Source organism: Lissotriton helveticus, chromosome 1_1 (genome assembly GCF_964261635.1).
Source record: "Lissotriton helveticus chromosome 1_1, aLisHel1.1, whole genome shotgun sequence".
Taxonomy (NCBI): domain Eukaryota; kingdom Metazoa; phylum Chordata; class Amphibia; order Caudata; family Salamandridae; genus Lissotriton; species Lissotriton helveticus.
The window spans coordinates 1,686,036,286-1,686,062,387 of record NC_136057.1 but is presented as its reverse complement, the minus strand read 5'-3'; the positions used below and the strand labels follow the sequence as shown (position 1 = coordinate 1,686,062,387).

Genomic DNA, 26,102 nt, shown 5'->3' with positions numbered 1-26,102 from the left:
AAAACTTAATGTGCTCTAGTTCTTGGGTTTGTGAGCTACGAAACAGAATAAATTGATGTCACAGCCGCACTTTCAGCAACCACTTCACAAACCTGCAACAGCACCACAGGGCAAGAGGGATCAGAGAACGGTTTAAAAAAAATTCAGATACAGCCGAGCACTGAGAAAGATTCAAGATGAGAAAGCTGGAGGAAAGAGTATTCTCTATAATTGCAATTTTCACCATAGTTATGGATACATCTCACTTTCCATAAGATATGCAATTTTCGTTTTTAACTAATAACTTTAATGTTCTGGACAAAGACAGGAAATGTGTGACACGGCTAATTCAGGTTCTTTTCAATTTTCACTGGGGAAAATCAGGCAATGCTATTAGGGTAGAAATAAAAGTAGCATTCTCCATATTAAGTCCCACAGGAATTTCTGTTCTTTGCTTCTGCTGAACAGTGTTGCATCCAACTTGGTGTCAAGTACTCATCTAAACCAGTCATATTTTGCTTGTACTATGATCTTGAACCAGTTGCAAACTTAACTGTTCTTTATGATGATAAGAAACAAAAACATAGAAGTTGATCAAAAAACTTTAGACGGGTGCTATGCGCCATGATGATTAAAAAAAAGGTCAATTGTGTATGCTATAATAAGCTATGTCAATAGAACTCTCCCAGTGCACTGCTCATGACCTCACTTGTCACTAAAGACACCAACCATAACATCAATATCACACCACGGATATCATTGATTAAGTCAGTGAAGTAGCTATGATGGCATTTGTTGGGGGGGAGGCCTTCCTTCTCGCCAATACCATCTTGCAAAGTTATGTTTTGGAAGTTCCATGTTGAGTGCCTCTGGCAATTGGATCTGGGCTGAGCTGCTTGTGACATCTGTTCTTGGTAGGGTCTGCTATACATGGCTTGTAACTGTACCTGCCTAGTGAATAAACCCTCCTGTCAACTAATTAGGTGTATGAGATTTGTTGCTATTCTTTCCTGCTAACCTACCTCAGTCCACATGGCCAAGTCAAAGGGCAAGTTCTGTGCCAAGAATCTGCTGAATATAGTGAAGAATGAGTCCTGTGGGCCCAAGGAAAACAGGTTATGTTGGGACAAAGACTAGGCACAGGGAGAGGAGGCCGCAGGCCAGGCATTGGACCATGAGCCTGCCACACACACTGTGCTGCAATGCAGACTGTGTTCTTACTTTTGCCAAAGACCAAGGAATAGGACTTTAAATAAACGAAAATTAAAAAAAAAACTTTGATAATGAAAGGTTATGGTTCTTTTCTTGCATCTGAATGTAAACTCTTTTATAATAAAATCATAGACATTCTCCTAATAGCATCAATGTACGATTATAGTTCTAATGAAAACCTACATACTTCAAAATGTCACCAGTTATCTTGAACCACTCAAACATTACTCTTATAAGTCACAGCTCATATCATCATAGAAGGTCACACATATCAAGGATGACATCACATTTCATTTCACAATTGACAGCATCAGTGGTGTCGCCAAAGCCACTACTTGGGTAGTGATCCTGAGTCCGGGTGTCTGTGCCCAAAGTTAACAGGCATATTCAAACTCTGAGGAAAGGGGTGCTGACAGCAGGGCTTTGACCAAGATCTGGCTAAGCCCCATGGAAGGGGTTGTAAGGTTGAGACTGGCTGGCCATCCAAAGCATGCCAGGCATGGCTGAACGCCATGTCAGTACTGGCTCCAACAGCCAGGCTTATAGGCAAAGATTGACCAAAGGCCAGGAGAGGCTCTCTAACCAGAGCTGAATAGGCAAGACTGAACGCTATACCAATGAATTCTTGGGGTGAAGACAATGAGCACAGTGCCTAGCCACAGGCCACTGAGTGCCCAAAGCACATTGGTGAGATCTTGGCTTCAACCCCCTTCACGTCCTGCATAGAGACTCCCAAAAGTCTACTCTGAACTTAGACTATGCATCACAAACACGAGTGGACACGTTTTTTTTCCATCTGTAAATTCCTGACAGTCATATGGCATTTAAGGATAAAGAAAATCAATTAGGGAGACAGGTTTTAGGGATATTTCAAATAGTTCAGATGATTCAACTGCCCGCAGCCTCTTGCTACAAGGTATATTACTTATTTTACAGCATCTCTATATGTTTATGCATGCACTGGCACTTTATACTCCCATGGTCTTCCAGGGATTGGAATAAAGAGTAGTGTGTCCTTATGCGCTAGGTGGGAACTTCACAGAATCTAGGTCACATGTTCTGGCCTACACATGACAAGTGACTTGCCCCTTAGTTCACCAATGGCACTGTTGTCAGGGGGAGGGAGCAGGAATGTTTAAATACTATCACTTTTAATAAACGTCTCTTGATTGAGTCATAATTAGATGTACCTGCGTGAAACACTTCAGAATGTAAAAGAACGATGCTTTTCAGAATTTTGAAGAAACGGTATCGTATTTATTCACGATTTTTTTACTTTCAGGGCTCAGCTTTGGCATGGACTCTTAGAGCCCAGCCAGACCCTTGGCTCGGCTCTCCTTGCTAATCTGCTGGCTCACCCAACTCTAACGTGTACATGCATAGGGAAGAAGTTACATTTGGCATTAACAGCATAGTTATGAATCACTGCGTTCTCTGAATGCCCTCTTCTGACTAAGCCAAGATTTCCAATACGGTCTGCAAATGGGAGCCGAGGGGGGAGAGGTAAGTTGGTAACGTGGCCCAAAGACGGCATGCACCTTCACCACCCGTCGTGTATCTCACCAATCCCTTTATCTTTTAGCACAAGACATTGCTTATTTTGCAACTGTACCACCTGCTGGGTCTGCAAAAAGTGAAGGTGTCTGCACCCGAGGTAGATTCTGGGCAAAGAGACCTGGGGGCTCAGCCAGAAGTGATGTAAACTGCTTATGAGGCCGATACCCTCAGAGTGATGAGACCCTCCTTTTTAGGTCTTGCTTTCAACAGCGTATTGCAATCTCGCTTGTGAGAGATATTATATACAACAAGGGGCTGGCAGCCCGCCCATCGCTGAACATTTGTTGGCTTCATTGTCACTCTTATTTGCTGCCTTCTATTTGGGCAGCGGAGGCTGGCGTCACTTCACCTCATTCATCTGGAGCATGGACCAAGTATTGATTACTTTAGCTTGATTGCTGTGCTTCCGCTGACCATGGTGTAGTTGAGGCACCGCTTTTATTTTTTTTTGCTCCTGGTCATCCTTGTTGAACCGTTTGCCATTTGTAGCAATGTTTTACTATGCCGCCCCATGCACTTCAAAGACAGCCCTTTTCTCCTTTAAAATAGATGTTTATAGTGACAATTGATGTTATCTGCTTTTATGGTGACAAGATTTTATCTGTTTTTTAATACATTTTCAGTAAAACACGGACATAATTGCTTTATTTGTGACAGGATTTTCGGCGAAATGCCATATTTGTGCATGCATGGGGAGATTAACTCAGAATCATAGGTTGTGCGTGACGTAGCCAGCATTGGAATAGCCAGTAGGTCTCAACATTGAGGCTCTGGCTCTGCCATTGCCTTTTGCTCATGCTGTACACATGCATGGGCATTGCCAGCTTTGGCAATGATTTGTAACCAGGCTGTATAGCAGCATGGCTGCTGTGCTTCATGGCTAAAAATAATAACAAAACAAAAAAAAGGCAACGATAAATACATAGCAAATGCATTTCCTTAAAAAATATATATATATATATATATATATTTTAAAGCACATTAGCCCGGGCTGCATCTTTAAGCTTTTTTTCATTAGTTTTAGCCACACTGCAAAGAATCCACACTGCTTTACTGCATGGATATAAAACATTGGCAAAAGCAATAACTCTTGTAGGTGAGACCAATTGGCTTTGCCAATGCTGGTTTTCTAGGCACATAAAATGGAATAACGGTGTAAACGGGAATCCCCAACACGGACGGCAGAGAGTCGGCATACTCTTACATAGAGCTAATTACCCCTCCAGCTTCACAACAGACCCAACTTATGGTTCCCTTTCTGGCCTTGCTCTCACACCACCCTTGCTCTGAAACACCTCTCGGTAACCACCTTTAATTCCTTTACAGAGGCCAAATCTGAGGCCGAGAAGCACCTATAGTTTCTCAGAGAAGAACGTTTTCCGAGGAACTTGGTCACACCTGGTCTGTGGCATTGCTAGCTTTGGTTCTTTGCAAATTTCTATTTTCAGCAGAATATCAGAAACACATTGCTTGGATGGAGGACAGGTGTCCCTTCCACATGCTGAAGATGATATCAGAAGACCTAAAGGACGTCTCCAAGCTCCCACCATCATAGGGAAGAGCATTATGCCTGATGCTTCCAAGGCCAACAACTTTATCTGGGGTGTTCCCACAAATAAAATATTTTAGCTTGAGAACTGGAACCCACATGAGCACAATGAAATATTTTTGCATGAGAACTAGAACCCCCAAGAGCAGTGGGAAGGATTAATTGGTTTTGGAAGAGAATAGCGAGCTCCAATACTTTCCCATAATTATTACTCACTCCTAGTCTGACCCACATCTCTAAAGCCTGCTGCTCTGTCGTTCATATGCAATTACGAACCAAGACATCTACTAGAGATTCATTGAATAAGACCTCAATCAAAAAGAAATGCGTAACAAAAATACAAAAAAAGCACTGGCAAAGCCAATGGGTCTGACTTTTGCTGCCACAGCCTTTTAGTTTTCTTGGTCCCATTTAGTTTTGTCGTGGTTTTCTGCTAAACTTAATTGTTGAGGAATATCCAGAGGACTCGTCAATATAAAATAAAATGGCTAAAACCCAAATTATTTTTTTTCAAAAAAACATATTGCCATAGTACTCCCTGGCACTGAAGGGAACTATTTTGTGTGCGAATGTGCTCCTTTAAAAATAGCTGGATGCCAACACTCACAATGAGTTTAGCCAATGCCTAAAGTGGGCTGAGTCACTGCAGCATATGGTATGTTGTAGGTGGTGGAAGAAAAATATAAGTGACACAATAACAGACCAATGGCTTAAAGTTCCTATGAGTAGATTATACATATACATTTTAGTAAAATCAAAGGGTTTTACTTAACGCTAGACCCTTAGAATATAACAAGTAGACAACAGAAGGAGTTTTTTTTTAAAAAAGATATTACATTAGGAACATTTCAGATTTCCTATAAAACATGGGCACTTTGGGGTGGTTGCAATTTGAAGACATGCCCAGGATGCAGGCCCGCAAATTGCCAGCTAGCACTGCCGGTCCTCATTTTCCTTTTTTTTGTTGTAAATTCTGAGTCCTCAGAGCACTTGGTAGCAGATATGAGACACGTATATGGCACAATTCTGAAAATGTTTATAAAGTTGCAGTATACACCAGTCGCAGACACCGATATCTAAACACACAGCTCAACATCTGTCCATTGCTTCCCCGACATCAGACAAAAAATTCACTTCTGGAGGTATCCACTGAAAACGGAAATGGTAAAACACATAAACCAGCCAGACTTTTTCCCCCTCACAATAAACAATTTATTTTATTAAAGCAAAACATCAAAAAATCTAAAGAAAGCCTCGTAATCAGTTAAGTTCAGTGTGTTGTGCAAAATTGTGAGGAATTCAAGCAAGGGTTCAGGGAGACACTGGAGCAATGTGAAGACTTTTGGGATGTTCGATAAGAGAAGGCGCAAAAATGTCTCTGGTGGCAATTAGAAGCATGATTGTTGCAAAAAGAGGCATTAAAGAACATGATTGAAAACCCTCAGGCTGAAACGGTTGATTGAAAAGTCATACGACTTAAAAAAAGGCCTCAGCTGAATTACGCCAGGATTTGCCTTTCCCCTACACAACCCTGACCACATTCTGCCTGGTTGTAGTAACTTCTTGCCTTGACCTAGGCACGTCCTGTCCAATCCTAGACTTCCTGCCCAGTCTATTTCCCCTACAAGATGCTTAACTTTCGAGTATAAGAGCATAGAGGACACCCTAAACTTACAATTCACAACCAACTCTTTTTTTTAAATGGCCTTTGTCACATTTTATGGTTGTGAATGTCTCCACAATACTAGATTTCTAGCTGAAATTTCCCTTAGGAATGGCAATTGGAGTCAGCTACAGAAGAAAGAGGTTAACAGGAGTTTACTACAGATCGACCTAAGCGATACATCCTGGACATCAGTTCAACTCACAGATTTAAGGGGGCAAAAGGCCCATGCCTTAGTGGATAAGTTACTATTTATAACACAAGAAAATTCTTAGTTTGTTAGTCACATTTCCTTTCAGGTACTGTATGAAACCAGCATCTAGAATGGAGCCACAGATATTGCCGTTTCGTGTCTGGGTGGCAGAAAGAACTATATGGATCTACAGTATCTATATCTACAGATAAATAGCCCGCCATTCTAACATTGACTTTATCAAAAAGAAAGCTTCTCCCCAGTCAGCGCTGGACTTCCATGTTCATGTTACATGTGTTAAGGAGTAGATCAGATTTCACTAGACCACCCTTTCTAATGAGTCATTGGGAGTTTCTTCTTGTGCAGTCCCATGTCACTTCCTGTTTTGTCCAGAGCCACTTCCTGTTCAGGTCTACGCCACTTTCTGTCCAATTGGTCCACTTGTTGTCTAGGCTGTTCCTTTTCCTGTTCTGTATAAAATTGTCTATGTTAGCATTAAATGAGGGTCCAACTCAGCAACTTGTTCTTTACTTCTTTTTTGGTTTGCTGATGTTTTAATATTTACCACAAGTTTAGCCATTAGGTTGGGAGGAACAAGAGCCGCCCATCTAACATCAGCCCCGAATCCAGCAGTTATTAACGTTCTGCAAATCCTGGCATGGGGAAAGCACGAGCAAATGTCTCGACTCGTGCGCGCAGATCCGCAATCTTGCTTGTTGTGGCCTCGTCCTCCAGCAGGAAGTTTTTGAAGTCTTGTAGTTTGGCTGTGGACAGACATAAGCAAGTCAGTATGGGCAGAAAGGGGACTCAAAAATCAAACAGAATCTCAAAAACTGCAAGAACACGCGTGACAACCATGGGCTGAAGGACAAAAGCAGGCTTAGCAGGATCCCAACCAGGCAGGTTCCCCATTGCTAGAAGCAAGAGCGACATGGCTGGTGGTGGTGGTGGATTCACAAACATTACATGGGTAGGCACACTGGCGTCCTCTCTGCTTACTGGCCAAGGTTCAATTAGGAGCTTACAGTGACCACTCCACACAATCCTAAAGCAGGGTTGTTTTTTTATTTTTTATAAAAACACAGCCAGGTCAACATGCCAGGAGGAGTTATGTTAGTGTGATCACAGGTTAAGGTGGCGACAAAGCAAGCCATGGCATTAAAGCATGCACTGGAAACATGCAAAATGGGTTCTCCCTATCCGCCATCAGCACCAACTAATCAACAAGCGTTTGGAGAAGAAAGGGGTTGTCTATGCAAGCGATGCATCCATGCTACAGAAATGCTGGCTTTTGGGACCTCAAAGAATACAAATCATCTGAATTAGCGAGCATAATGCAGCCGATGTACAACAGAACACTGCACACACGTTCAACACAGCACATAAAGCATATGGTTGGGTATCAGCATGCTTACACATGAATTATCCATTAAAACATGCACAAACAGCAACGCACAAAACTCTCACACAACCAACACAGCACAGCCCTACCCTACAGTCTGAATCAGCATTTTAGCACTGAACAGGTCTACTACTGAGGGAGTAAAATAAATAAGCATTGGCAAGATGAATAGGTCTGGCCTTGGCAAGCTGGTGCAAAGGTTAATTTATTTTTCATTGGATGAACGTGACATTAAAAGAAAAAACATACGGCTGCCATGCTTGAATTAAAACAGCTTTTAAAAAATTCACTGATGTGGCCATTTTATTAGTGATGTTTTATATAAAATCCTTACGGTTGTGCCATGCATTTTAATATCTGATGAAAACAAGAATAATGGACTACCTAAAAAAAAAAATCACTCAAATCGCAGTCAGTTACAAAGTTACCTAAACATGTTATACATTTAAAAGGGACACAGATAATAAACCACCATCTAATTGGGCACACGATGTCCAGGTAAAATAAATAGCCACTATTTTTAAATAATATATATGATTTTTTTTGTTTATTTTTTTTTAACGCACACACTTGTAGAGCCAGGTTTATCCCTGAAAATGAAGGAACTGTTTTTAGGGGGATATGAATATGCTAAGCTTCTGTGCAGTTACTAAAAGTGAAGGAGCCAAAATGTAAAGTGGGTTGACCCACGGCCCTATACTGAAAGCTGTTGTGGGTGGAAATAAAATGTGAATGGACATTTAGCCGACCGATGGAAAACCTTGCTGAGAAAAGCCCCTCTAGATATGTGTATATGTTGTGTGTTAAAAAAAAAAAAGGTCCGAGGAAACAGCTAAATCAGTTTTAGATGCCAAGGCTAAAAAAAGACAAAAGACTCGTCGTTTTCCATCATCCTACTGGCACGGGACTCCCCTTTCTTTAAACTGACGTGAGCACAACAGGGCGCCATGCCGGGGGACAGGCAAGAGAGCAGGCGTCGACAGGGTAACAAGCGGTGAGAGCACCTCAATGAAAGATGGGCCGGGCGGCTGTGCCATTCATCACACCGGCATTAGTGCAAACAAGCTGAACTTTTCACAGAGTCGCCTTGTCGCATGTATAAGAGGAGCAGAGACAGGGCAGTAAATGTGCCTGCAGCCCAAGATGGATTACCTGGGCCAGGAGGGGGCACCCCTCCCCCGTCACTGATCTTCTATTTATCACTGCACTTATAAATAAAACATGAGAGGTGGCATCGGAGCCATGCACTTATTATACACAGAGGTACACAATCAGAAGCACAGAAGAATGCGGAAGAGCCTCCGTCTGCTTAAGAAGTGTCACTTATCCAAGGCACTTGTGCCATTTATTGCACTGTGAGATCAGAGACAAAAGCCAACCGGCTTCTTTGCTCTTAAAGAACGGATGATTCTGTTACTCATCTCCATGTGGGTCATCGAGGCCAGAAAGATGAATATCCTACCTGGCCACCCCCTCGCTGCTATCCTGCAACCAGATCTCTGTGGTGGGTGCTCAACCCTATGAGCTAGCTTACGGACATACTGGAAACAGAGATCGGGACTTTACAAGAAAATCAGGCCCATTGCCAATCATGAGACGCAAACACTAACACAGGGACACTGTCCAGTTAAGTTAATCATGCACCTCGTGCGGTTACACATCCACAGAAATTTGGTAAATGGAAGAGGGACAGTGGACAAAGGACGTGCTGGCATGGACGTTGTTTCACCTACAGGCCATGGGTAGTGGAAGTGACATCACGTATTCTTTGACAATAATGACATCACAGGAAGTAACTTCCTAAGAACCTTGACCCTGGATTTTTTCAAAAAAGGCATGTCCCATGGCCACACGCACACTATTTCAACCCCTTAACATTGTTATTCATTCTCACTCACTCTCACTGATATTCACTCATACTTACAGACACTCCGGCCCAGGTTAGCTAATGCTATGCACTGTTTGTATCACTTTTGTAATGCAAACCCGGTGCACGGTGATCTCTTGGGATTTACTATCCAGTGCAAATCCTTATTTGCATTGGATAGTATCCCAAAATAGCGCAAAATTAAGCTATGCGCTGCTTTGCGTTGTTGCGCGTCATGGCTCACATGCAACCACCCGTGGGTTTTGATGCAAATCCCTATCTACAAACATTGGTAGACACAGGAAGTTGCACCAAAATTGTACGACTCCTAAAGTTAATCTCTCTATATTCTTCCAATTTTGCATGTCTGCTGCATTGCACAGAATACATACAAAGCGGGAAAAAACCTAAAGCATAGTTTTTGTACGGATGTGACCCTTTTCAGTACAAAACCTATGCTCTGGAGATTGCACACACCCTTGCACTATAGAACAAGGGCGTGTGGATTGGCATGAGGCTGCAAAAAGTGCACCTGGGCACAGTGAGAGAATAAATACTTAATAGATCTGGTGCTTTTTTCTCCCTTCCTTAGAAGCAAGGTAGCGCAGCACCTTTGATGCAGCGTTGCCTTGTGTCAACGAATAGTAAATCTACACCTCAGTCTCACACACAACCGGTCACTAACTCATTCACTTTCACTCACACTTTCAGACTAATGCTCAAATACACATGCTCTCACATTAACACACTCTCGCCCCAAACAAGCACATAACATACATTTAAAACCAATTTTACTAACTGTAGCTGCCATCAAATGTCCCGTTCTAGCTAAGTGTGCTCCGTTTTTTTTATTACACTAATAGTGAATATTAGAGTATTGTTCAAAATTGTTAGGACGAAAAAAGAGCAGAATATAATTAATGCGGAGCTACTCCTGTGTTCTTGGCACTGATATTTCCACATCTTAGGCCAGGGGTCGAACAGTCAGTGCAGGAGTCACAAGGGACCAGCCAAGGATCACAGCTGCGACCCCCGGCAGCCCTAAAAGACGTCCATGTCTCAAGGTCGACCCGAGCATAAACCCAGAGAAGAAGATTGGCGTTGGAGATGGAGCTACAGAAAATCTAGCACTGCGTCCATAAACACTACAAAAAAACAAGCATTGAAAATGCAATAGGTCTCGCAATAGAAGAGTTTGACATTTTTCGTTTTGCAAATGGATGAGTGACACCTATAGCATTTGGAATGCAACATGTTTTGTATTTACGTGACTTATATGGCAGCTCTGGTCGTTATGCTACATCTCTAGATAGTTTTATCTTTCGCAAATGTGACACCTATTGTAACACAATATGTGTTGTGAGGGTGAGTGAGGGTGAGGGGTTGAGGGTGAGGGGTTGAGGGTGAGTGAGGGTGAGGGTGAGTGAGGCTGAGGGGTTGAGGGTGAGGGGTTGAGGGTGAGTGAGGGTGAGGGGTTGAGGGTGAGTGAGGGTGAGGGGTTGAGGGTGAGTGAGGGTGAGGGGTTGAGGGTGAGTGAGGGTGAGGGGTTGAGGGTGAGTGAGGGTGAGGGGTTGAGGGTGAGTGAGGGTGAGTGGGGGTGAGGGGTTGAGGGTGAGTGAGGGTGAGGGTGAGGGTGAGGCTGAGGGGTTGAGGGTGAGTGAGGGTGAGTGAGGGTGAGGGGTTGAGGGTGAGTGAGGGTGAGGGGTTGAGGGTGAGTGAGGGTGAGTGAGGGTGAGTGAGGGTGAGTGAGGGTAAGTGAGGGTGAGTGAGGGTAAGTGAGGGTGAGTGAGGGTAAGTGAGGGTGAGTGAGGGTGAGTGAGGGTGAGTGAGGGTGAGGGTAATTGAGGGTGAGTGAGGGCGAGGGTGAGTGAGGGTGAGTGAGGGTGAGGCTGAGGGGATGAGGGTGAGTGAGGGTGAGGGGTTGAGGGAGGGTGAGGGTGAGTGAGGGTGAGGGTGAGTGAGGGTGAGGGGTTGAGGGTGAGTGAGGCTGAGGGTGAGTGAGGGTGAGTGAGGGTGAGTGAGGGTGAGGGTGAGTGAGGGTGAGTGAGGGTGGTTGTGTGTGTGTGTGTGGGGTTGTGTGTGTATGGGGTTGTGTGTGTATGGGGTTGTGTGTGTATGGGGTTGTGTGTTTGTGTGTGGGGGGAGTTGAGGGGGCAGTGTGTGAGGGGGCAGTGTGTGAGTGGTCTGTGTGAGTGGGCAGTGTGTGAGTGGGTTGTGTGTGTGTGGGGGGTGTGTGTGGTTGTGTGTGTGTGGGTATGTGTTTGTGTGTGGTTGTGTGTATGTTGCTCCAGACTGAAAGCGCTTCCCCCGTAGAGGTGCCCCCCGGAACAGGAGACTGTGCTCCAAATAAGGACCTTGAGAAGTGATGCAAAGCTCCAGGTTGGGTTTCCATCCCTCAAGCAATGCTGGCGCGAAGCCATTAATAAAGGACACAAGGCGTGTGACGAGGATGCGGTTCGCGCGCACACGTACCGCCAGGCTAGGTACAGTTTTCTAATGTATAGCTATGGCAATCCTTGGACCTTCGGTAATGCCAATAAAGCATTATTGCCTAGCATTGCATTGTATCGTTGACTGTTTACATTCCTGGCCTACATACATTATGCAACGTTTCTTTGAAGTTACCAGACCGGACAGTTGTTGTTGTTGTTTGTAATGGCTGCTTATCACCTCAATAATAACTCCCCCTGTCTCCACCAGCTCCCTCCCGCGCGGCCCCGCAGGTCCCCCTCCCCTTGGTGTCAGGGCCCACCGAACTGCCACATGGGCACTGATAAAGAGTGATGGATGGGCTGTGGCTGGCTCCACTGGGGCCAGTGCTCGGCTGGGAGCATCTCAGTGCACCGGTGGCCAGGAGTCTGGCAGTGTGAGAGGAGGAGAGAGAGAGAGGGAGGGCAGGGGGGGGGGGGTAGGGATGCGATGGAGAGAAGCAGGGCAGGGAGGGTGGCGTAGATCAAGGCAGTCTTAGAGGGAGATGAGAAGTGTGAGGGAGGGAATGAGGAATCTGGAAAAGAAAGGATTTAAAGGAAGAATAACGGGTGGAAAAGAGGAGAGACCAGTGGAGGGATTGAAGAGGGGAAGGGGAAAGGAGAACACAGCTATGGATAAAATAAATTGGTATATAGAAGAAAGAGACGTTGGAGGGAAGAGTAGAATGGAAGAGAGAATGGAGGGAAGGAAAAGAGAGGGTTTAGATTAGGGTGGGAAAGAAGGAGAGGGCGGAGGAAGGGAGCACGACAGAGGGTGGACACAGAGAAAGATACAGGGAGGACAGGAAAGGAGGAAGTGACTGTCTCACTGGAGAAGCAACAGCTGCATGAATGTCTGAGAGGACAAACAAACAACAAGTTCTTATTAACTCAGATCAAATGTGCTTTGCAAATGTTCTGCTGCAGGGGGTTAAGCGCTGTCGGGTCATCGCAGAGCTGCACAATGGTGCTTCAACGCTGGGTTTGGCCTGATGCTGGGGGGCTCACAAGTGAGAGTGACAAAAGTTTCCTAAAGGGTGACCAAATGAGGCAGGCACCAAGTTGGTCGGAGGGGTGGGATCTGGGGGAGGCAGGGAGCTGCGGCAGGTAGCGGGAGAAGGAGGTTGCCGGGTGGCTAGTATTGCAAATAGAATAAGAAGTCCTCTTATGGTGCGCCAAGCCAATGAAGCTTTTCGCCCCACAGGGGTTAACACCATGGTTTTCTAAATACTCTATTTGTGGCTCTATAATTCAAAATGACCTTCGTTATGCAGGGCCAGCATTTTAATTTTGGTTTAGGACAAAAATACATATACTATGCATTGGTAGGAGGTTGCCGGTCTGGTGGATGGGGACGGGTTGTGGTCTTGGGGATGTACGGGGCATCATTGGGGGCGTAAAAGAAATACTGCGGGGAAAGCGAGGCTCGGGAGATGGCGGGTAATGCATGAGAGGTGGGCTGCTGTTAGAGGCTGTCGGGCGAGAGCATTTGAATTCCGAAGCACGGGAAATGCGGGCGATGGTCGCGTGTAAGCACCACTTGGCACGGAGGTGCCGACCGAGTCCGGGGTCGGGGTGGCGAGACTTGTGACACCTGGGTATAAGGTCCTGGGTGTAAGATGCTGGATACAAGTGGGCTGTCGTGGTGCAGCATGTTGGAGGCGAGTATTGTACGGTGTGCTGACTCCTAGGCGTGCGACCGATGCTTCGTCCAACTAGGGGGGGGAGGCAGTGCGGGGGCAGCCACGGTGGAGTTTGGTTTCCTGCTAGACAAGCGAAAGAAGCATGGCCCCAGATCTGCAAGAATGGGCTATGACCCCCCTCGCCCCCCCTTCTTGTCCGTCTCACATGCTGCCACACCATTAACTAAGAAGCAAAGAACGACAAGTGGGAGGCGGCGGGGGGGGGAGACACGCGAGCCAGGTTTGCAGGAGAGGTGTGGCGAGGGCGCATCTGTCTGCCGGGGGGCGGACGAGGGTTGGGGGCTCTGTTTTGGAGGGCGGTCTCGGGAGGGAACAAATGGTGGTGGGGTGCGGAGCGGGCGTCTAAGCAAAGGGGACAGAATAACGAAGAGGTATTGTAGGCATGACAACATCATATCGGGTGGTGGTACTCGTGGATGAAATATGACAACAAACAGTAGCAGTGGGTCAATAATTGTGTACCTCTCTCATATGAATCTGGAACAATAGTGGATAGATGCAAGGAGTGAAAACTAAAGAAGAATATCTTTCCTATGTGGAACAAGCCTTTCACCGTAACACGGCTGGCAGGGGAGGGGGCGGAGAGGGGAGAGGTGCGACACGGCAGTAGGAGGAGGAGGGGGGAGGAGAGGAGGGGAGGCACGGCCTAGCGGCAGGCAGGCAGGGGAGGAGAGGAGGAGGGGGGAGGAGAGTAGGGGAGGCACGGCCTAGCGGCCGTGCAATCAAGTAGTGAGGGGGCGGAGCTGGGGGAGGCTGTGAGAGAGAGTAGGCAAGGCAGGCGGCTGGGGGCATGTGCACGCGCTTTTAAGCTCAATGCACATGCGCATTGAGCTTAAAAGTCACGGGCACTGCAAGGAATCGCCACGATTCCTTGCAAGTTAGATAAAGTCTGGATGAGCCCCTATAGTCTCGCTTGCTCGATGCGCATGCGCATCGACAGGCGAGACCTAAAAATAGGATAATATCTTAGACCCAGATGTTGCTTGCACCTTATGGTCACATTTTACTTGCGCTTCCACTTTAACTGTAAAGAAAGTGCAGTTTTTTGTAGAGAATATAGCTCTGGCTGGACACAGTTTACTGATGTCACTAGGCCATGTTGTTTATGAGTTTCTAACCCCACTGGCTCCATGAGCAAAGCTTTGGCTGCTCTTCCTCACCCCCCAGGAGACGCAGGAGGCCGAAACAACCACACAATTATACAATTAGAGTGCACCAGTAGTGTTGACTGCCCTGCATTCCTAGAAAAGGCCTCACACAGGAGTAAAGTGAGAGTGAAATAGCAGTACATTTTCTGACACGCTTTGGAAGAATACTACTTTTTTGGTGGGTTTTCAAATCTTTAAGGAGTGTCACAATTTCAAGATGGCTGCGTCATTTCCAGTATTCACTATTTTGTGTATAGCAGGCTCTGTGCACCGTCCTCAGAGTAATACCTACTGCAGCATGCTCCACACCGCTCTCATGGAAGGACAAAACATGCAGCTCTGGATAACTTTCGAATCCAGACGCTGATCTCATAAAACCAACGAAATAGTTTTGCCCCACACAACCCAACCCAGCCTTCTGATTTTGATCACAGAAAAAAATTGCAACACCTACCGGGTTCATGACCATTAAGGAAAATAACCGATTGCCTATATTGGCAGGTAGAGCCAAATATGGTCTCAGTTTACAAAAAGTTTACAGTGATAAGACTATAAATCTGTCAACCAAAACCTTAGGTAAGCAGCAAGATGGTAGACCTTTAAAACAAACTCACTGACAACTCCCTGTTAAAACAGTGAAGACTTCCACAAAGGATTTCAAGAAAAAAGATCCAGAAAGTTACAATGCCCGCTGACGCAAACCTGCAAGATGAATAGGCTCAAATAGCATATTCCCATGAAAAAACATGCAATAACCAAGAAAAATAGGTTTCTGCAGATAGTCATGCTAGAACACAGACGCAACAATCTGCTCGAAGGGAAACGATCTGCGAAAAATTATCAGCACTGAGGCTGGATAAGCTTGCCCTGGCACAGAGATTTTGTTTGTTGTTAGGTTTTTGCTTGTTTCCATGTTCTGTTTTCCTAATGCTCTAAATAACAGTGAAAATCACTCCTTGCAGTTAACTCAGAGGCGTCTTTTGACTTAAGTTCACAAGAGAGACGCAATATGAAAAGTTGTTGAAAGCAATTATCATCATCACCCAACCACCGTCGGACTTACCGGTTTTCTTCTTGACGTCCAATCCAATCTCAATTCCCTCGTCTATGAAGTTCACCACTTTCTCAAAATCTGCCTCACGGAACTGTCTGGAAGTCAGGGCAGGGGCTCCTGTTACACAAGAGAGAGAGACAGGGAGAGGTCTCCAATTATACATGTTATTTTCTGAGGGACAAACACAGGCAGTGAATCATCAACAAACAGGCCATGGTCCTTATAGAATGGATTTGTACAACCACAACAGTGGTTGGTTTCCTTCTTTGATATTTCTTTACTTAATTTCAAAATCCTGCAGAAATAAATCTCTCTTCACTACAGGCCATCTTGTGTAACATGTGTAACATGCAAATAGTTTTTTGGAGACAACCAAGAACTGAATAGCACACATTTTTACAAAGGTTGGTCCATAATCTCTCATTTACCAGTTTATTCACTGAGCCCACCAAGCACACACACTGTGTGATACTTGGCAAGACAATCAATCAAGTTACTTACCCTCGGTAATGCCTTTTCGGATAGGGATTCCATCTAACCGCAGATTACTCGCCTTAGAATATTCCCCAAGTGTCAGACTGGATTCGTACCCCTGTGCGCCAGGGGCGGTGCCCGCATCTCCTGAGCATCTGTTCTCTGATCAATCTTCCCTTTCAGAAGGACCTTCTGTCTCAACAATGGGGCTCCCGAAGTCTGCCTTTCTTTGCTCCCATAAACCCAATAAAGAGTGCATTGCCCACTCAGTGGTGTTTAGTTCAATCAATATAGACGGTCAGAGGCCGCTTCGGGGCCAGGCTTTCGAGACACTTCTCCTCCTTGGAGGGGAGGGGTGGAGCGAAGAATGTCAGTAGAGTAATGGTTTGACCAATGTGAAAAGGTGTCACCACCTTTGGTAAGAAGGATGCAACAGTCCAGAGAACCAACTTGTCTAGATATAATGTAGTATTAACTTGTTTAATGGAGTGGGCCTGAAGCTTGCTCACCCTCCAGGCCGATGGGATACCCAGTAAGGAAACCTTAAGGGTAAGCAATCTGAGGGGACAGCTATGTATGGGTTCAAATGGGGAACACATGAGGAAGGTCAAAACCAAATTGAAATCCCACTGGGACATGACAGAGGGTGAGGAAGGAAACCAATTTTAAAACCCTTTAAGAAAATTTACCACCAATCGAGACGGAAACAACAACAGCTGGTCCGGCAAACAGATAAAGGCCAAAGTAGCCAACAGGTAACCGTTAACTGTGACCAAAGGAAAAAGCTTGCCATGCCTAAGACAACAACAACAAAAAGATCATGTCAGACAATGTGTCATGAAGTGAGTCGAACTGTTTGGTCACGCACCAAGCCACAAACTAGTCCCAACTGCAGGCATCTACAGGTTTGTTCGAGTGACGCCTGGCTGCTAAGATAATGTCAATGACCCTGGGAGGGAGGTCAAAAGCACTGGGTTGCGGCTACTCAATCTCCAAGCATGGAATTGGAGTGAGCACAGCTTTGGGAGCCCTATTTTTGAGACAGAAGGTCCTTCTGAAAGGGACGATTGATCGGAGAACAGATGCTCAGGAGTCAGGATACCAAATTCTCCTTGCCCAGTGCAGAGTCACCAGGAATACTTGGGGCCAGTTTTTCTTGATCTTCAGAACTCAGGATAAGAGTGGTATCAGTTCCACTCTATGAGGAATGTGTCTCTGAACGAGAGTCGCTTTGGAAACTCCAACGTGCTGACATTGCACTTTCTCTGTAGTGGTTAACAGATCAAGTCATGGTTCTACCCATTTGTGGAAGATATCCTATACTACCTCTGGATGTGGCCGCATTTGTGATCCTCTAGGGCTCAATGACTGAGTTTGCTCACTCTGGAATTCAAAGATTCCACCAGGTGCTTTAACAATAGGACCCCCCCCCCCTTAGGCACTCCAGCCATGCAAGGCCTCCTACAACAGGGTATACTACCCCACCCTCCCCTGCTTGTTGTAGTACCACATGGCAGAGGTGCTGTCTGAATACCTGATCTAGCCTTCCCCGAAAGGAGGGCAGGAAGGCTTTCAACACCAAGCGGATGGTTCATAACTCCAACAGGTTGATGTGAAGCTGAGCCTCTGCCAGACACCGAATGCCTCGGATCTCCACCTCTCTCAGACGGCTGCATGAGCACAGAAGTGATACACCGGTCACCACTGTCAGCTCTGGATAGGGAGAATGAGCTGATAGAGCAGATTGCGGTCCGACAGCCTCTATTGCAAGGTCTGTGCAGTCACATTCGAAATCTGCAGAGGTCCTCTTGATGTTGCTGCCACTGGGACTTGTGTCCCAGAGCAGAGACTACATATGCCATCAGGCATGGCTGACCAGTAGGATGCAGAAGAACACCAACCCTAGCATCCTCAGAGCCAACCTCACTGAAATCCAGGACTGAGGCTGAAATATCGGGATCACAGCCTAAATGTCTTGGACTTTCCTCTCCGTGTCCAGAATGGCTCAGTTGAAAGGGAACATCTGTGAAGGAGTCCGGTATGACTTTGTCACTTTTATAGTCAACCCAAACGATGTGACGTGGTGCATTATAATCTGGAGGTGGGTGACGACTGCCTGGGGAGAGACCACCTCCTGCAGGCAATCATCAAGGTAGGGGACCTACGCAGATGAGCTGTGACCACTGCCATCCCTTTTTGTGAATACCCGAAGGGCGCTGGTAAGGTTAAGAGGAGCATAGCTAAATGGAAATGAACCTGGCCCACTGTGAACCTTAGGTAATGCGTGTGGGCTCGCAGAACAGGAACATGAAAATAGGCATCCTGCAGGTCCAACAAAACCAGCCAGTCTCCAGGATGGAGGGGCTGAGAAGACCTGAGCAGAGGTGAACATTTTGAAAGTGTCCTTCTTTAGAAAGGCATTAAGAGGGTGAAGAGCCATCTATCCTTTTTGGGAACCAGGAAGTAGCGAGAATGACAACCACAACCTACTTCTGGGCATCAGCACCCTCTCTAGGACTCTTTTGTCCAAAAGAGCCTGCACTTCCTGTTGTAAAAGGGATAGGTGATCCTCAGTCAACCGTAATGGGGATGGTGGCAAGGGCGGCCTGGTATTCAGGGACGGGGGAGCATAACCTGTTGAACGATCTGCAGCACCCACTTGCCCGAGGTAAAGGCCTGCCACTCTGGCAAGAAGTTGAGGATTCCAACACCAATAAGGTGGCTGGATGTTGGCAAGGACACAAAGAGGCTTGGAGGTGTGGCTGGGAGCTGCCCCTGCTGTCCATGTAAGCTATGGAGTCTGTGGAAACTGCCCCGAAAGGAGTGGTAAGTCGGTAGTACTGGGGGCGTCGGCTGATGATATTGGGATTTCCTTGCCAAGGCCACACTAGGGGCAAAAAACTGTGCATGCAGAGGATAAAGAGCAGTGGACAATCCGAGGGAGCAAGCCACAACTCTGCTGTCCTTTAAGCACTCCAGTGCTGAATCCACCTTTTCCCCAGAGTGGCAGTTCTGGTCAAAGGACATGTCGGTAAATGCAGACTGGACATCCTCTGAAAAGCCAGTGGAGTCAACTCACTCAGATCATTGTGTGACAAAACAGTTCACAATAGCTTTCCCCAAGGAGTCTCTGGTATCTATGGTGAAGCGGATAGAAAACTTTGCTGCATCATGGCCATTCTGCATGGCCTGGTAAAGATAGCATGAGTTTCCTCAGACACCATTGGAAGGACTTGGCCACCGAGTCCAATAGTGCATGGGAGCGTGGCAGTATTCACAGAGCGAAGGGCTAGACGGGTCAAAGAGAAAACCTGTGCCCAAAAGTGTCAAGGCGTTTGGATTCCCTAGCCGGCGGGAGGAAGGGAAAGTATTAGGATTAACTTTGCTTGCCAAAGCCTGCACCACCAGATTCCCAGGGAAGGATGTCTGAAAGTCTGGATCCCCTGGTGTAGGACGGTGACAGAGGGCAACTTGGCGTTGACTGGGGCACCTGGGTAAGGTTCAGCCCAGGTACAAAGAAGGGTAAAGTCAAAGCCTCATTGTAAGGCAGAAGAGGTTCTGCAATGGTTTGCCCTGGTTGCAATCTCACACCATCGGAGGGAGGAGGTGGAGAAAGTAGGATTATAAACTTTAAAAACCTGGTGCCGCCATCAGCGGAATAACATCAACCCGGATAATGACAGATCTGTCAGTTTAAGTGGGGAGCTCATGCTGTTCCAGCAGACCCTCATTTTTTGCTGATGTACAGTGGATCAACACTGGATCTCTGCAACACCCCACCTCCAATAGTCTTTTAAACCAGATTCCACACCATAGAATATTCCCCAAGGGTCAGACTGGATTTAGATAACCTTTGAAGAGGTACTCCTGCATGTGGGAGGTGGGCAGTTGGTGGCCCATCACCAAATTAGTTTTGCTTCCATGAGTAGGAAGCCGGATGCTGAAAACGTTAGCAGCTGTACGGGCCACTAAAGCAAATGATATAGTATCTGTAGTCGCCAGGCCCAGGGGAGACAACAAAACCAAGTCAGGAGGTGTCTAAACTGCTCGCCTCCTGAAGCTTGTCATATCAATTGTCATTGGGATATGCCAGACCTATGTGAAACCGGCCGTCACACGAGACAATATCTGAATCTGTACTAAAAATACCATTTGGGCTTCTTCTTAGACTTACCTGAAGATGGTTTGGTTGTGGGATCGAGACTGGTCCATTCCACGTGACTTAGACTGACGAGAGAACTTCACATCGGGTGAAGAAAAGCTTTACCTCTTGCTCTTGGATGGCTTTTGGATGCATCCGGGGGCCATCACCACAGGCTGCTGGAGTTTCGAGACGACCCCAACCACCACAGACAGACAATGTGGGGATCAGTTACAGATATTTGCCTGCGACATTTCCCACAAGGCTTAAAACCGGTCGACCTCTTGCCGTTGGGGGACATACTCCTCGCTCACTGGGTACAATTTGACAAGAAAACCTATAAACTTTGAGGGATAAGAGTTACAGAGACACTAGGGGAGCTCCGGATCCACGCCTGTAGACACAAACGTAAAGGAACAGATGTTAGCGTGGATGGGTGGCACCTACATAGGGCTGCGCACGTCAGATCCGGTGACGACGTTGGTCCAGAGCCGCAAACGACTCCTATGACGTGCAGGAGTAGTTCTTCAAAGTTTACCTGAATCCAGTCTGACCCCTGGGAATATTCTACGGTGAAGAATCTGGGTTTAACCCCTTCGCTGCGGCGGGTTTTCAAATGGGTTTGGGCATGGAGCTGCCCGGGACCCGTGGAGCCCGTCCTGGGCACTCTGACCTGCTGTTGGCCCGGGGGAGGACTGCCCGGGACCCGTGGAGCCCGTCCTGGGCACTCTGACAAGCTGTTGGCCCGGGGAAGGGAGCCCCAGACGACCGGGACCTGTGGAGCCCGTCCTGGGCACTCCTGTATGCCGTTGGCCCGGGGAAGGGAGCCCCGGACGTCCGGGTCCCGTGGAACTCGTCCTGGGCACTCTGACATGCCGCTGGCCCGGGGAAGGGTGCCCCGGATGCCCGGGGCCCGTGGAGCCCGTCCTGGGCACTCTGACAAGCCGTTGGCCCGGGGAAGGGAGCCCTGGACGCCCGGGACCCGTGGAGCCCGTCCTGGGCACTCTGGAATGCTTTGGCCCGGGGAAGGGAGCCCCGGACGCCCGGGGGAGGACTGCCCGGGACCCGTGGAACTGGTCCTGGGCACTTTTACATGCCGTCGGCCTGGAGGTGGGTGCCCTGGACGCCCGGGGGAGGCCTGCCCGGGACCCGTGGAGCCCTTCCCGGGTACTTTGCCAATGCCGTTGGCCTCATGGAGATGGTTGCCCCGGACGCGTCCGGGGGAGGCCTGCGCGGGACCCATGGAGCCCGTCCTGGGCATTGAGCCATGCCGTTGGCCTGGAGATGGGAGCCCCGGACGCCCGGGGGAGGCCTGCCCGGGACCCGTGGAGCCCTTCCCGGGTACTTTGCCAATGCCGTTGGCCTCATGGAGATGGTTGCCCCGGACGCGTCCGGGGGAGGCCTGCGCGGGACCCATGGAGCCCGTCCTGGGCATTGAGCCATGCCGTTGGCCTGGAGATGGGAGCCCCGGACGCCCGGGGGAGGACTGCCTGGTACCCGTGGAGCCCGTCCTGGACACTTTGACATGCCGTCGGCCTGGAGGTGGGAGCCCCGGACGCCCGGGGGAGGGCTGCCCGGGACCCATGGAGCCCTTCCCGGTTACTCTGCCATCCCGTTGGCCTCCTGGAGATGGGTGCCCCGGACGCCCGGGGGAGGTCTGTCCGGGGCCCATGGAGCCCGTCCTGGGCAGTGTGACATGCCGTCGGCCTGGAGGTGGGAGCCCCGGACGCCCGGGGGAAGGCTGCCCGGGACCCGTGGAGCCCTTCCCGGGTACTTTGCCATCCCGTTGGCCTCCTGGAGATGGGTGCCCCGGACGCCCGGGGGGGAGGTCTGTCCGGGGCCCATGGAGCCCGTCCTGGGCAGTGTGACATGCCGTCGGCCTGGAGGTGGGAGCCCCGGACGCCCGGGGGAAGGCTGTCCGGGACCCGTGGAGCCCTCCCCGGGTACTTTGCCAATGCCGTTGGCCTCATGGAGATGGGTGCCCCGGACGCCCGGGGGAGGACTGCCCGGTACCCGTGGAGTCCTTTCCGGGTACTTTGCAACGCTGTTGGCCTCCTGGAGATGGGTGCCCCGGACGCCCGGGGGAGGCCTGCCCGGGACCCGTGGAGCCCCTCCCGGGTACTTTGCCAATGCCGTTGGCCTCATGGAGATGGGTGCCCCGGACGCCCGGGGGAGGACTGCCCGGTACCCGTGGAGTCCTTTCCGGGTACTTTGCAACGCTGTTGGCCTCCTGGAGATGGGTGCCCCGGACGCCCGGGGGAGGTCTGTCCGGGGCCCATGGAGCCCGTCCTGGGCAGTGTGACATGCCGTCGGCCTGGAGGTGGGAGCCCCAGACGCCCGGGGGAAGGCTGCCCGGGACCCGTGGAGCCCTTCCCGGGTACTTTGCCATCCCGTTGGCCTCCTGGAGATGGGTGCCCCGGACGCCCAGGGGCGGTCTGTCCGGGACACGTGGAGCCCGTCCTGGGCATTGAGCCATGCCGTTGGCCCGGAGAATGGAGCCCCCAGACGCCCGGGGGAGGTGTTGCCCAGGCATATCTCATCTGGTCCCCGGGCAGAGAACCACCAGCCCTGGAGAGGTGTCCGGGCGTACCCAGCCCCTAGTAATCCGGAGGGAAATTACCCCCCTTTCTTGCAATCCGTGCACGCGAGGTGACAGAGGGGACCCAAGGCGTAAAAGAACCCGAGCTCATGGAGCCCTAGCTGGGATCCGGGAGGCGAATGGCACCTCATCGGGACTTCCAGGGAAGCCCGGCCATCTGGTCGCCCCATTGGAAAGCATCGCGGGCGACCAGATGGCCCGGATCGAAAGGACTCCCAGCTCCCCATCCACCCCAAGCCTTCGCGGTAGGGTTCCTGACTGCCTGCCCACGCAAGGCAGGGCTCTTGGACCCCGGCTGGGCCTCAGGCGCAGGTTGGACCACCGGAGCTCTAGGGCCCGGACGACCTGGGGGAGGAATGCCCGGGACCCGTGGAGCCCGTCCTGGGTACTTTGACATGCCGTCGGCCTGGAGGTGGGTGCCCCGGACGCCCGGGGGAAGCTGCCCGGGACCCATGGAGCCCGTCCTGGGTACTTTGACATTCCGTCGGCCTGGAGGTGGGACCCCCGGACGCCCGGGGGGAGGTCTGCCCGGGACCCATGGAGCCCGTCCTGGGTACTTTGCCTATGCCGTTGGCCTCATGGAGATGGGTGTCCCAGACGCCCGGGGGAGGGCTGTCCCAGACTCATGGAGCCCGTCCTGGGCACTTTGACATGCCGTCTGCCTGGAGGTGGGAGCCCCGGACGCCCGGGGGAGGGCTGCCCGGGACCCATGGAGCCCGACCCGGGCACGCTGCCATGCCGTCAGCCTGGATGGAGCCCCGGACGCCCGGGGTACGAGTGACCGGGACGCATGGAGCCCGTCCTGGGCACTTTTCCGTGCCTTCGGCCTGGAGCCCCCAGACACCCAGGGGAGGACCACCGTGAAAACCATGGAGCCCGACCCGGGCACTCTGCCATACCGTCAGCCTAGATGGAGCCCCGGATGCCCAGGGGACGAATGCCCGGGACGCATGGAGCCCGTCCTGGGCACTTTTCCATGCATTCGGCCTGGAGCCCCCAGACATCCAGGGGAGGACATCCCTGGAAACCATGGATCCCGACCCGGGCACTCTGCCATGCCGTCAGCCTGGATGGAGCCCCGGACGCCCGGGGGATGAATGCCCGGGACGCATGGAGCCTGTCCTGGGCACTTTTCCATGCCGTCAGCCTGGATGGAGCCCCGGACGCCCGGGGGACGACTGCCCAGGAGCCATGGAGCCCGTCCTGGGCAATTTGACATGCAGTTGGCCTGGAGGAAGGAAGCCCCGGGTGGCCTAGGGAGGTTTTGCCCAGGCATAGCCCATCTGGTCCCCATGGCAGAGAACCACCAACCTCGGAGGGGTGTCCAGGCGTACCCTTCTCCCTAGTAATCCGGAGCAAAATTACCCCCTTTTCTTGTAATCTGTGCACGCGAGGTGACAGAGGGGACCCAAGGCGCGAATGTACCCGACCTCATGGAGCCCTCGCTGGGATCCGGGCGGCAAATGGCACCTCATCAAGACTTCCAGGGAAGTTCGGCCATCTGGTCGCCCCATAGGAAAGCGTTGCGGGCGACCAGATGCCCGAGGGGATCCGGGCGACCAGATGGCCGAGGGAATCTGGGCGATCAGATGGCTGGACACGGAAGTGAAGCCGCCTGGACTCTCCCGACCCTGTCCCTGTCCCCGTCCCGGGACGAATGCCCGGGACGCATGGAGCCCGTCCTGGGCACTTTTCCATGCCTTCGGCCTGGAGCCCCCAGACACCCAGGGGAGGACCACCGTGAAAACCATGGAGCCCGACCCGGGCACTCTGCTATACCGTCAGCCTGGATTGAGCCCCGGACGCCCGGGGGACGAATGCCCGGGACGCATGGAGCCCGTCCTGGGTACTTTTCCATGCCTTCGGCCTGGAGCCCCCAGACACCCAGGGGAGGACCACCGTGAAAACCATGGAGCCCGACCCGGGCACTCTGCCATACCGTCAGCCTGGATGGAGCCCCGGACACGCCCGGGGGACGAATGCCCGGGACGCATGGAGCCCGTCCTGGGCACTTTTCCATGCCGCCGGGGTGGATGGAGCCCCGGGCGCCCAGGGGACGACTGCCCAAGAGCCATGGAGCCCGTCCTGGGCAATTTGACATGCCGTCGGCCTGGCGGAAGGAAGCCACGGGTGGCCTAGGGAGGTGTTACCCAGGCATAGCCTATCTGGTCCCCATGGCAGAGAACCACCAGCCTTGGAGGGGCGTCCGGGCGTACCCTGTCCCTAGTAATCCGGAGGGAAAATACCCTCCTTTCTTGTAAACTCTGCACGCGAGGTGACAGAGGGGACCCAAAGCGTGAAAGTACCCGACCTCCTGGAGCCCTCGCTGGGATCTGGGAGGCAAATGGCACCTCATCGGGACTTCCAGGGAAGTTCGGCCATCTGGTCGTCGCATTTGTGGAGCCCTGGGAGAGAACTGGGGCTCGGCAGGGCCAGGGTGCCAGCAGGTCCCAGTCTGCCAGGTCACCAGGTCTGGGGATATGCTGCCCATGCGCTGCCGGGGCCCGGGCATGACCTCCGGTGGGCCCTCAGGTGCGTCAGTCCGGCACGGGGAGGCTCTGAACCTGCTTGGCTGGGGCCAGGGCTCCACAAATCCACTCGCCCGCTCGACCGGGGCCTAAACGGCATCCGGCTCATGGCGGGCTTGGGGCTTAGCTTCCAAACCCTACCCCCAGGCCAGGGAGAGCCTCTGCAGGCCCCGATGGTCCCCAGCGCCCGGAACCTCGGCTGGCTTGCAGGACGGGGGCTCCAGCACCCCGGGACCTGCCGGACAGAGTTCAAGCCCCAGGCACGGTCCCATGTTCCGAACCCTAGCCAGGCCGGGGAATGCCTCCCCAGGCCCAGAGGGATCCTAGCGCCCAGACCCTCGACTGCCTTGCAGGACAGGGGGCTCCAGCACCCTCGGGGCCTGCCAGATGGAGTTCATGCCCCGGGCCAGGTCCCAGCTTCCAAACCCTAGCCAGGCTGGGGAGAGCCTCCCCGGGCCCCGGTGGAGCCCCGTCCCCAGCGCCCGGACCCTCTGGTGGCCTGTGGGACGGGGGGCTTGCGCACCCCGGGGCCGGCCGGCCGGAGCACAAGCCCCGGGCCCGGTCC

At 50.7% G+C, this 26,102-nt stretch overlaps 1 protein-coding gene across 1 annotated transcript in view; it reads right to left on the bottom strand.

Moving 5' to 3' along the window:
- Positions 1–5,485: 5,485 nt before the first annotated feature.
- Positions 5,486–26,102, bottom strand: part of SHMT2 (serine hydroxymethyltransferase 2) — a 197,778-nt gene continuing 177,161 nt past the window's right edge. Inside the window, exons 11-12 of the mRNA XM_078688975.1 lie at positions 15,805–15,912; positions 5,486–6,917 (exon numbers count right to left, since the gene is read on the bottom strand). Coding sequence (XP_078545101.1) covers positions 6,790–6,917; positions 15,805–15,912 — 236 coding nt within the window. The 3' untranslated portion in view covers positions 5,486–6,789. The remainder of the gene's footprint in view (positions 6,918–15,804; positions 15,913–26,102) is intronic.